The following is a 12,681-nucleotide window of genomic DNA, read 5'->3' as shown; positions in this document are numbered from 1 at the left end:
ATCAGTGACTACCATCTGTCCATTATTTAAAATAAGCTTCCTTAACAAAATAACATTAGGGAAACTTTTCTTGATGTGCTTTATCCAAAAGAGAAGTTCTTGGATAAAAGAAACCATTTCTTCCCAGTCGTTACCACACCTGTCCCACTGCCTTACATGGAGGCGTGAGGTTCCTTAGCCGTTCATTCATTTGCCATGGTTTGGCGAAGGGAGAATGCCTCTTCTAAATCATTCACCACATTCTTGTCTTGGTCATAAAGAAACAGGCTTTGTACATTTCAAAATTACAAGCAACTAGGGAGTCTCAGTAAAGTACCTCTGGGTTTTACTGCCCTTACTGCAGCACACCAGTGCCCTTCCCTGTAACAGGCAGTCTCCACCGCCCACCCCCTGCATGACCGAAATGCACGCTGTTGAACCATGATGAGGTTCCTCTTTACACAGGAAACACATTTTGAGTGTCTTCCCTGCCATCATGTCACATCATCTAAGAATTGATCCACGTGGCACGCAGTATCTAATGCTTCAAAATATTATCTGACAAGATGGCACACAGTGAGTTTTTGTACTTAATTGAAATGGGGTCTAAGGAAGGAATTCTAGGGATTTGGGCAAGGGGGGTGGGGGGAATCACATCCTGTGGAGAGTTATCTGTGTCCCTGATAGGGTTCAGAGTCTACTTTCAAAGGTCTGGAGTTGGGACCCCTTGGTTGGCTTCATGACATCCTGACAGCTCCTGGATTATAAAACAAATACACTGAAAAGTGAGCCTGCTGAAGCTTCGAGTACTGTGCATTGTCCCTAGTTTACCTGCTTCTAAGGTACCAAATCCCATTTACTTTTCCTTTATGCTCTGAGGCATTTTTCCCCCTTCCAAATAAACAGTAGGCAGAATGCTTGTATCTAAGCTTTTCAAGTCACCCAAACATCCTCAAGGATTTGCTAGAATCAGATTCCCACCAAGCAGGCTTTGGGGTTTACTGTGTGCTATGATTATGTCTGGCTGTGCCCAGTGTAGCTCATCTGAATGTGCACACACAGGTTATTACATTTTACAAAAAAATTAAAAGCGGGGCATCAAATTATAATACACTACCGTTAAACAAAAAGAGCAGAAAGGGAGAGAAGAAAATGAAGAAAAAATATAAACAGCCATTGTTTGGGAGGTTTGTCGTCTAGGTAACGTTTTTTCATTCTTGTACTTCTATGTTTTCCAAATTTTCTTGAAAGAGCAATGGGTTACTTTCACAATGCAAACATTTAATAATAAAGATTCCAAGACTCCCATAACTTGAGACCAGTATTTGAAATCAAATGTCAAAGCATGCACAGTGGTCACTAAATTTCATCTCCTTAATGTAAGTGAACCCTCAAGGAACACGGTTGTTCTTTGAAAAAAATGGCACACAGACACCAGCAGGTGCTGCTCAGAGCTATTGCTACAGACCTCTCCCTCTGCCAGGGGCCGCACGGGCCGCTGTTAGCATGAATAAAATTCTTGAAAATCCAGTCTGGTCACACTACCCATGAATTTAAGAAATACTCTGTTCCACAACAACCAAAATCAACCAAGGATGCAAACCTGAACATGAGCCACTGGCCACTCAGTTCACAGCTGTCTAAGTCACAAGGACACATCGATCATCTGTGTAACTCACTAGAGTCCGTCGCTGCAGCTACGAAAATGAGGAGCATCAGCACTGTACGCAGACAGATGTCAGTGTGGTTTGTATTTCGAATGAACTAACTTCCAGACGAGCAAGGCAGTGCCCATCGTGTAGCCTTCACTAAGAACCACTGTTGCAAGAGCTAGAAACCTAAAACTTTCCTTTCTTCCTCACAAAACTTAAAATATATGCTTCCTTGATTCATTTTAGAAAAAAATAAAAATTAAATTTCGTCCTAAGGATTAAAACTCATCATTCTAAACCCCAGCCTCTGTGATTTGCTGCTTATACATGGTGAGAGACACTGGAATGAGTGGGGGTCACCCCTGCAATGCCCCTGGCAGCCAGGGTCTGGTCAAGCCTCTGTAGTCAACTGACGCTGCCTACGGCTAAAGGTAACCACGGGCACCTGTCAGCACCGAGGCCTGCACAAGCCTGCACAGCTCCACGGCAGCCTTCTGCATGACACTCACCACTAATAGAAAGGCAAGCGTGTGCCCCCAAAGACACCATCCACAGACTGCCACCCCCCTCCCCCTTTCCTTGTCTGCTAACAGAGGGGAGGGATTCAACTTCACATCTTCTTCATGAGTTTTCTGTTCTCAGAATCTCTACGCCATGCGGTAACTGCATTCACTTTTTATTGCATATCTCTTCTTCCATTTCTGTTCTCTCACAGCCCTGCTTCCCTGCAACGAGCTGGACTTAGCTCCGTCCAGCCCATGTGTATCAATTCACAAACAATTCACCCAAGTGCCAAGGAGCTTCGGGCACTTGGTCTGGGGAAAGGGGCTGCCATAGTAACGCTGCTCCTCTCCACCACACCCCTGCACGGGGCATCTCTCAGCACCGTCCATGGGCTCCCTGGCCTCCCTAGGCCAGGCTCCATGAGGCCAGGGACCTTACTTAGCAGAGCTTGTGGCAGGTGGCAGGCACACAGTAAACGTGTGCACAATTAATGTAAGATGTGTGCCTGACTGCAGCATGGGGAACACGAACATCAAAGGGATGGGGTCACAGATGACATATGAGCACACAGATTCATAAATTAACAGATAACCAGGTGAAGGAAGGTGGCGAGACATCTCAGGCTCAAATAATGAGTATGCACATTTTCCCAGACATTTCTATAATATGTTATTTACCACATATAATAAGATTGTGTCATTTACCATAGACATTAGGTGGGCTCTTTCGTTATTAATGGCAGCAGCTACAATTTTTGGAGCTCTGATTAGATGTGAGTCACCAGGGACATGGCGGTAAGGTCAAGAGTGTGCCTTCCCTCCTTCACCTCACAGGGAATTTATAGGGAAGAAACAATTGTTTAACTTTTGCTAATTACTATTTGTGTGCCAAGTGTTACAAGAGAAGGACTGAAAGTTAGGAAATACTTTATAGCACAGACCCCCAAGTGGCAGGAGGAGAAAGGCAGGAAGACTAACAAGGAGAAAGAAAGTAGCCCAGGCAGAGGGGAAGCGGGTCCGCGGAGATCGGGGGCAGGAAAGCACTGGGCACATCAGAGCATATTTTTCAAACTGCAGGTCACAACCCACTGCTGGATTGTGAAGTTAGTTGAGTCAGTTGTGGCCTACATTTTGCTAAAAATGAAATAGGATTGAATGGAAAATCAGTGCAAAGGACATAGGTTGTCTGATGAAGCCTGTCCCAGTCACATATACAGTTACAAAAACATCGGTGCCCTGGGTTACCACGTAAACTTATTTCTGGCTGAGCAGCCCACACTGGAACAATATGCATGGAGAGTGAGGAGAGGCGCAAGGGAAGATTAATCCTCCCAACAAACATATAGGTTAGATACTGTGTCAGTTTCACAACAGAGATCAAACTGCTTGCCTGAGATCACCCAGCTTATCCAAATGGGAGGAAGATTTGAACCTAGAGAATATTGTCCCTCTAGAGAATATTGTCCCTAAAGTACACAGGCTAAAATACTCCCGGTACAAAGGGATGCTAAAGAGTGAAATTACCATTCCAGTTCTAATCCAACCTTTAGAGATGGGTACGTGTGGCTCTGAAAGGAAAGGACATCTCGGATAGGAAAACATACCTCAAATTACAGGAATAACTGAGAAAACGACACTGGGGGGTGTCTGGAACATGGCAGGCAATCCTGTTCATCACGTGTTAGCTGGATTACAGGACCAATTCTCTACTGATTGATTCTGGTATTTTGCTAGTGCACTACTTAATAAATGGTTAAGTATGTAGTGCACCTGTTTACGGCTTCTGTTTTCTTCTTTCCCATAAGATAATTCTCTGAGCCAGGTGCACAGAGGGCCCTCATATCCCGAGTTGAACTCACTTAATAAGCTAACGTGTGCTTTTTAATGCTAGTCACCCTTGTCCAGAGAAGAACAAAAATCCTTCCTAGTTGGCAGAAACCATTCAGATCAAGATTTCTTGACACAGAGAACATTCCAAGTTCTAAATGTTCTTACCTCGGAAAATGTAAATATCAAATAAGTAACTCACAGTGAACATATGTGAACAGAAGTTTTCAATAAGGACCATCAGTGTTTGTTCAAGAGCGCCCAGTAGCACTGAAGTCATGCTGACTAGACTAAACCAGCTCATTAGACTAATACTATCAGTGCTGCAAAGACCTCATGATTTTACATTATTCTGAACATGCTTTTTTACATCTGCCTATAAATTGTCTTTAGGAGTTAAGCATTCAGGATGTTAAATAAATGGCCAAAAAGGTAGCTAAAATATTAAGAACTCCTTAGCTGTGTAATTTGAGGAATGCTTCTTGTTCTCTGTCTGGGTTTCCATTTCTGAAAAAGCAGTGTAAGCAGGTCAGGACACTTACAAGCCAACTTGGTCTATCACCAATTGGCGAGTCGCACCAAGTCGCCTCCTCTGCAGCAAGTTCTGGGGGAGAGGCAAGGGGAGCAGGTGGCCACTGTCCCAAATCCTGGGAGGAAACCTGGTGCCCCTGCCTCTGAATATCCTTGTGATTTCCCCATTGTCTCATGTCTCCACTAGGGTCTGGGGAAAAGGGTAGTCCTCCCTGAACACAGCCTTCCAGCTCTAAAATCCTATGAACTCATATATTGCAAAACACCAACAGAACAGCCAGGTATAGCTCAGAGACATTGATGATTATCAAGCTGCTAACATTCCCTATTTGAAGAATAAAAGGATCCCAGATTCTGGGTCAAAGAGAAGAAGAAATGCTATCTGACTAATTAAGTGTCCATGCCAAAGGCCTGACTTCTGGGGAGATAAACTACAATGAGGGCCTTCTGGCATGTGAGTTAGTTGGGGCCTACTTTGAAAAAAAAGCCCAAGACTGAGTCTCAAACCCCATTAAGTTCTGCTTTACAGAGAGTGGGCAGGTGCCTATTTAAAAACCATTACAATCCAAGCTACACCTTTAAAACAAACATGTTATGGTCAACACAAATCCCTGGTTAGAAGGCCTTCCAATATCCCTTCTGCAGGTTCAACCCATTGGGTTCAAAATAAAGATTATTTTTAAATTAACAGCAGCACCCACCTCATGCTGAGTGTTTATATAGCAGGCATTTTGTGAATCACCTTGCACTCTCTCCCATTCGTGGTATCTAACACAAGTTTGCTATATCATTGCCATTTTATAGGTAAGGAAACTGAGGCTCAAAGGTGAACCAGCTAGGACAACAGGATAGCCAAAGGCAAAAGAATGAATCTGGATCCCAATCTCAAACTATATATAAAAATTAACTCAAAATGGATCAAAGACCTAAATATAAGAGCCAAAAGTATAAAACTCTAAGAAGAAAACATAGGGATAAGTCTTCATAACCTTTGATTTGGCAATGGATTCTAAGATATGACACCAAAAGCAAAAGCAGCAAAAGAAACAGACAAACTGGACTTCACCAGAATTAAAAACTTCTATGCTTCAAAGCAAATTATCAAGAAAGTGGAAAAAAACACACCAAACCCCCACACACAGAATAGGAGAAAATATTTTCAAATGATGTATCTGATAAGGCACTTGTATCTAGTATAAGGAACTCTTACAATTCAATAATAAAAAGACCTCGAATAGCCACTTTTTGCAAAGAAGATATACAAATGGCTAATAAGCACCTGAAAAAATGCTCAACATCATCAGCCATCAGGGAACTATAAAACCACAAGGAGATACTACGTCACATTCACCAGGATGGCTATAATCAGTATGGTGCAGCCACTTTGGAAAACAGTCTGGCAATCCTGGCAAAAGGTAAACATAGAGTTACCATGTAACCCAACAATTCCACTCCTAGGCATGTACCCAAGAAAAGTGAAAACAGATGTCCATACAAAAAATTGTATATGAATGTATATAGCAGAATTATTCATAATAATCTAATGGTTAAAACAACCCAAATGTCCATCAAATGATGACTGGATAAACAAAATGTGGAACATCCATACAGTGGAACATTATTTGGTCAGGAAAGGAATGAAGTACTGACACATGCTACAACATGGATAAAAACATTATGCTAAGTGAAAGAAGCAAATCACAAAAGGCCACATACTATACGATTCCATTCATATAAAGTATCTAGAATAGGCAAATATACAGAGACAGAAAGTGGAATAGTATTTGCTTAAAGGGGAGAGGGGACTGAATAACAGCTGAAGGATACTAGGTTTCTTTTTGAGCTGATGAAAACTTTCTAAAATTGATTGTGGTTATGGTTACACAACTCAGAATATGCTAAAAAAATCAATGGATTATACATTTTAAATGGGTGATTTGTATGGTATGTGAATTATATCTCAATAAAGCTGCTACCAAAAAAGAAAGTAAGCCACGATATTAAGCAGAGGGAACAGGTTCACATCTGGTTCCTTACAAGTACCATGCCCAGGCCCTGAACACTACACTGAGCTGCCTTCCAAAATAGAAAAGACGGCTCTTCAGTCACCTGTCGAAATCCGCACTTCTACCAACAAAGCAGGTAGGGCATGAGGCAAATTGAAAAAATCACCTTCAAATAGCTTATAATTTGTCAGATAGAGGAGCAAGGGCATTTACTACACATATAATACAGATGATAATCCCAAGAGATGACCACAGAGAGGGTCAGATCACATCCATGAAAACATAAAGGAGATTTATTTCCACTGGAGGGAAGAAAAAAACACATTTCCCCTAAACACTAACTAAAATTTTTTATAACCAAACAAAATACGGAAAAAAATCTGCAACATTTCATCATCCTGGACATATCCAAAACAAAGGGTTTATTTCTAGTAAAGGGTTATTTTTTTCTAGTAGCAAAGCACGTGCTTTATTTCTAGTAGCAAAGCACATATTCCACTGTAGAAATCCATTTCTTTACTGTTGCGGTCTGAAATAATAAAAATGCACTAAGTCACTAACTTAGAATGTATGCCTTGGACCTCATTTTAAAGGGGTTCAGTTACTGAAGTCGCCAAAGAGTCTTAAGGAGGTGCAGCAAAACCACCCTCTCTTGGGGGCTCTCAGATGAGACTGACCTCTCTCTGACGCTAGACCACTACCTCCCCCTTGTGGCCACCGCTACACCCTGGCAGTTACAGCCCTAGTCCCAAGGTCTCCTTAGGAGCCTGTGAACAAGAGCGATGCTGTTCACATTACTGACCACCATCCCTGTGAAGGCCCTGACCAAGTGAAGTTCTCACAACACCACCTACTGTGAGAATTTCACTTGGTTAATTCTCTACTAACAAGCACCACTAACAAGTACTTGGCGTATCAGGGACTTAACAAGAATCTTCAAAGCTTTAACCTGAACAGGACTAACTGGCTATTGCCTATCCTGGGAATTAAACAAGTGACCTTTGGAACAAAATGTTTTTAAACTGTGTGAGGAAGAGGAGCCTTCTAAATTTAGATACTGCACCTGAATTCTGAAGATAAGTGGTAAAAATAGATTACTCTGAATATGTATAAAAAAGCGCCAACCCTTGGGAATGGGATAGAGGAAAATTTTTTAGGGCCATTATTCACAGTCATGGAAAACCCAGTAACGTTCGTCCCTTTGGAGTATAGGTAGGTACAAGGATAACACGCAAAGTCAGCCAGGTAACTTTCAAACAAACCCTGACCTCTCCTCAAACCTCGCACTCCCATCACCATTCATTCGCAGGCACAATGATGACGCTGGAGTGTTCTAGGAACCAGTCAGCATGGACACATAGAAGGAGGCGCAGAGAGGCCCTAAAGGTGGGATAAATCAGACAACTTTGCATGGAAGGGTTAGACAAATCATCAAAATGGCAATCAGGATCCAAGTTACAAAGAACCGAAAGATGTTATTCAATATATTGAATTTTACACGGAAACCAGCTAACGGTACACTGTGGTCAGCCTCTTACCTGTCTCAGGGGAAATCAAGTTTCAGGACACAAGAATGGAGGAAAAGCACCGGGGGGGATGTAGGCCAGGGATTTACAGGTGATTCTGTCTGACACCCCAACCTGTGCGGACCGACAGCATCTGCCCACAGTTCTGGGTGCTGCAGTCTAAGGACCAGACTAGACTCCCACGGCAAGGACGTGGCCAAATACCAACGTCTGCCAAGGGCAATGGACAAAGGGATTGTGCGCTTACTTTCTACCTTTTCTACCTTTCTAAGCTGGTTACCATTCCTGATTAGTTCTTCCTTCTCTGTTTACAAATGGAAAACCTGAGCCCAGAGAAGTTAATGAAGTTAATTCAAGGTCACAGAACTAGTTAGTGGCTGAGTCGGATGCACAACCAAGCCTCTGACTCCATATCTGAATCCACAAATCTAGGTGGGAGAAGACAGGGTTCATATAAAGTTGCAAATAACTCAAAAAAAAAAAAAAATAATAATAATGCTAATGTTTGTTCTGAGAAACCTTGAAATAGAAGCAACACTGTCTCAGGAACTTTCACAGAAACTATCCTGTGGTTAAAAACACATTCTTCCCCCTTTGCAAAAAGGAACCTAATGTTTCCTGCATATAAATCAGTACAACACAACACATCTACTGAAAGTTTATTAACTGAGGTCAGAAAAAGAGAAAGTGTGTGAGAGTGAGCAGGTGCTCTGCAGACCTTTGATGCCCGCTTCAGAAATGAAGTCTCCACTGTGGGAAGGGAAAGCTGAAAAATGTTTTTCACTTATATTCCTCGAGGTATCTTAGAGCCTGAAAGAACAGTTGATACGAGGAGGAAAAACTGAGGAGCGAGCTTTAGGTGCTTACCTGCTCTAATGTCAGCTGCTTAGAAATGGTGTCATTCTCCAGTTTTTTAATTTTCTTCATCAGCTTGTTCACCTGGAATTCCTGCTCCTGTTCCAGGTGCTGTTCCAGTTCGGCTTTCTCATGCTGCAACTGGAAAGTGGAAAACACACACATGCGGAGATCAACACGCTCAAAGCCGCGGGAGCCACGGCTCCAAAAGCTGGTGACACCGAGTACGAGACGCCACTGCGATTACGTTCCTCACTTCTGCTCACACTGACGTGGGCCCGGTAACCTGCTCCCCGCTGGCGCCCTAACTCACAACCAGCTTACACCGCGCATACACGGGCTCTCGATTTGAGCCAAAGGCGGAGAGATGGAAGGGCAAATTCCTATGAGCATCAAACCGCGATTAAACACAGATCAACTTTATAAAACGTAAGCGGTTGCCTCTGTAGAGAGGAACCGGGAGGCTAGGGAATGAGGTAAGGAAGGAAGCTCACTTTTTAACATATAACCACAGGCATAAAAATTAATAAATTAAGAAAGAAATCTCGTACTGTCAGTTTTTATTAAATGAATTACACACTAACTCAGATTTATATAATGTATGATGTAGAGAGGGAAGAAATGTTAACAATTGCAACACATACTTACTAAATTATTCTGAATGCTATTTCCCAATGTACTAGAGAGCATGCTTTGGCAAAAATAAGTACAATTCATTAGCTTTCTATAATGAGATCGTGCATCACACCTCCTACCATCTTTCCTAAAAACCAAGGCGGAAAGCCTTATTTATGCAATTAAATAAGCTGAAAGAGAAAATATATATATATATATATATATATATAAAAAAATTTACTCCAACCTTCGAAACCAAAAGGGAGAAACAAATCCAGTGGGCACATGACAAGAGGGGTTTTCATTAAGAACTATGCAGTTTCTGAAGTTCTCATTTTGGGGGGGGTGGGGTTCCTGAACCACGGTAAGGACTAGAAGAAACAATGCCCACAGGGCCTGATGTTTTCAGAACCAAGGAGAGATGAAGTCAAAATTATCAAAGGACAATGAGCACATCCAGTTTTATTTAGTTTACGATGACGCTGCTCCCTAGTTTCACCTTCAAATCCATTTCTTTGGGCAGACGCCGTATACCAGGTTCTTCACCCGCGCTAGGCAGGCACGATCACCCCCATTTTATATGTCACAAAGTAGATTACTGGACCAAGGCAATTCAGCTGGAAAGCAGCAGAACCTGGGACCCAAACCCTGTTCTGAACACCACACCTGTGTCCTCCCACCGATCGAATCCTGAGCAAACCTAAGCGGGGTTGACTTCAGACTCCTCCACCCACTAATGCCTAGGACACGCTTGGCCTTGAAAAGCCAAATGATTAAATGCAAAAAAATGAGCCATGCTGGCTTGCCCAGGGGAGGGCTACATCTCTTTGTAAACTCTGCAGACAGTGTGATGGACAACAGAGCAAGCTCATCAGGACCTGATCAGCCTCAAAACGGCTACCTAACCCTCTCCACATTTGACAATTTTGGTTAAATTGTCTGAAAAGCATATATTTGATTAAAAACAATTTTTTTTTTTTTAATTCAACATCGTCTTCTAACACTGGAAATGTTAACTAAATAGATGCTGGTTTTCCTCCAACTGTTTTTGATGTGCAACTCCAAAAAGAAAAGCTGGTCAACCTTGCAGGGACCCAGAAAAAAGCAGATGTGAGGAGGTGCTTACAGTGACAAGTCTATTTTTAGCCAGCTCTTTACAACTCAGGTTCTGCAAGATCAAGCAGTAATTAAAAGAGCTAAGAAGAAGGGACAGAGAACAAGAAGAGTGCCTGGCATTTCAGACACAAAAAACCCAAACGGGAAAAATATGACTTAGGAGGGAAAACCCCCAGCAAAACGTGTACATCTTCATCTATACTTTTACTCTTCACACATTTTCTATGTGTCATTTACCTGTGGATACTATGCTAATGGTAGGTAAGATCTATAGTTAGTATATTATCCTTACCCTAGAACAGTTTATCACCACTAAGCTCAAATGAACTTGGGTCTTACAACCTTTAAATCATTTGCCAAAGCTTTTTTGTTGTAGCTGTGTTTTCCTCCAATATGTTTTCAATTGCTGCTATTTTTTAAAAAAATGTTTTTATTGATTCTAGAGAGAAGGGAGACAAAAACATCGACACCAACATCGATTGGCTGTCTCCTGCACGTCCCCTGCTGGGGACTGAGCCCCCAACCTGGGCGTGTGCCCTGACCTGGAACTGAACTGGGACCTCCTGGTGCATGGGTCTACAACGCTCAACCACAGGGCACACCAGCTGGGCAACTGCAGCTATTTTTATTTGAAAGGAAACCCCCCCCCCCGCCCTTTTTTTCCCAGTTAGGCTTCTGTCCTGAGGGAAATTAACACAATAAAGGATGCAATCTAAAGTTGAAAAATCTCTTCCCCAACAAACAGCATTTGTCACAGAATATTAATCTGAGAAAAGAGGAGGTTTCCATTGGCTTACCAGAAAATATTCCTATCTGGACAGATGGTCTCATACTATCAATATCTGATTAATAAAGTCTATAAAAATCTCTCAATTTTAAGAAGTTTTTTCCCCTCTCAAAAGCTATACCCCAAGGAAAAATTGACAGTAAAGCTGCTGTTACCAGAACTCAAGTAAGGTCCCTGGGTTACACTAAACCATTTGGAATATATCAAGTCATCCCGAGATCTGTTTGCCAAAAACTCGGTTTTCATCTTCCCCCAAAGACAGCTGAAACGAACAGCTTTGCTGCCTGGCGCGTCCTGCCATCTCCCAGGTGACATGCACTGTAGAAGCAGGGCATAAAGTTTCTGAACAGAACACGAAGAACAGAAAATATGCTTCTTCCTTGGAACAAAGAATCCAGCAATAAAAAGAAACACAGAAATACCCCCCACCCCTCAAAAAGCAATCGTGAGACGAGAGTTAAGATGAACAAGGGGGGGCAGAGCAAGGGAAGGGATCTTGAGGAAACTGATACCCATAGAGTTTGCCTCATTACGGTTTGCCTGAGAAAAAGTCAGAAACTGTTTGTGCTTTAAATAGATGCCATGCAAATTCAAACCATTTGGCCCCACAGGGCTTAAACCAATACCCTGAATTCACCTATTTTAACGCTGTAGTTCATGACACTACAAACAAAAACCCCAAAAGGAAGCCTAGTTTAGGCTGACCCAAGACTATCAGAAATGAACTCCAGCCCGGCAGTGTGGCTCAGCAGAGTGTTGACCTATGCACCAGGAGGACCTGGTTCGATTCCCGGTCAGGGCACAAGCTCTGGTTGCAAGCTCAATCCCCAGCAGGGGGTGTGCAGGAGGCACCCCATTGATGTTTATGTCAATGTTTCTATCCCTCTCTCCGTCTGCCTTCCTCTCTCTCTAAAAACTCAATAAAAACATATTTTCTAAAAAAGAAATAAACTCCAGTTTCATCTCAGAGTAGCGCCTTGAATATGGGCGTAAAATTCAAGGCATGATTTTCAATATCTAATCAAAGGTCTTAATGCTTTTATGAGTAATTTTAAATCTTCCAAGGAGGTCAGAGATCCTGGACTAGAACAAAAATAATTCAAACTAAGGAGTAAATAGTCAAGCAAATTCTATTAATGTGTTTAAAATACAACTCATGTGTTTGCCTTAAATATACCAAAAGCAAAATGCTTGCTTAGGTAGATTACGCTTTTTTCTTTTTTTCAAAATCAGAATTTGCTGTAAACGCACTTTTTATAAAGTACATCTCAAACATTATAGAAT

The 12,681-nt window shown here is 42.1% G+C and overlaps 1 protein-coding gene across 1 annotated transcript in view; it reads right to left on the bottom strand.

Annotated features, from left to right (window-relative positions):
• Positions 1 to 12,681, bottom strand: part of CCDC6 (coiled-coil domain containing 6) — a 99,832-nt gene that overhangs the window by 28,103 nt on the left and 59,048 nt on the right. The window contains exon 3 of the mRNA XM_081157557.1: positions 8,892 to 9,020. Within this exon, the coding sequence (XP_081013683.1) occupies positions 8,892 to 9,020 (129 nt within the window). The remainder of the gene's footprint in view (positions 1 to 8,891; positions 9,021 to 12,681) is intronic.

This window comes from Miniopterus schreibersii, assembly GCF_964146895.1.
Source record: "Miniopterus schreibersii genome assembly, chromosome: 14".
Classification (NCBI taxonomy): Eukaryota; Metazoa; Chordata; class Mammalia; order Chiroptera; family Miniopteridae; genus Miniopterus; species Miniopterus schreibersii.
The sequence above is the reverse complement of the archived record's forward strand: the minus strand, read 5'-3'. Positions and strand labels throughout refer to the sequence as shown.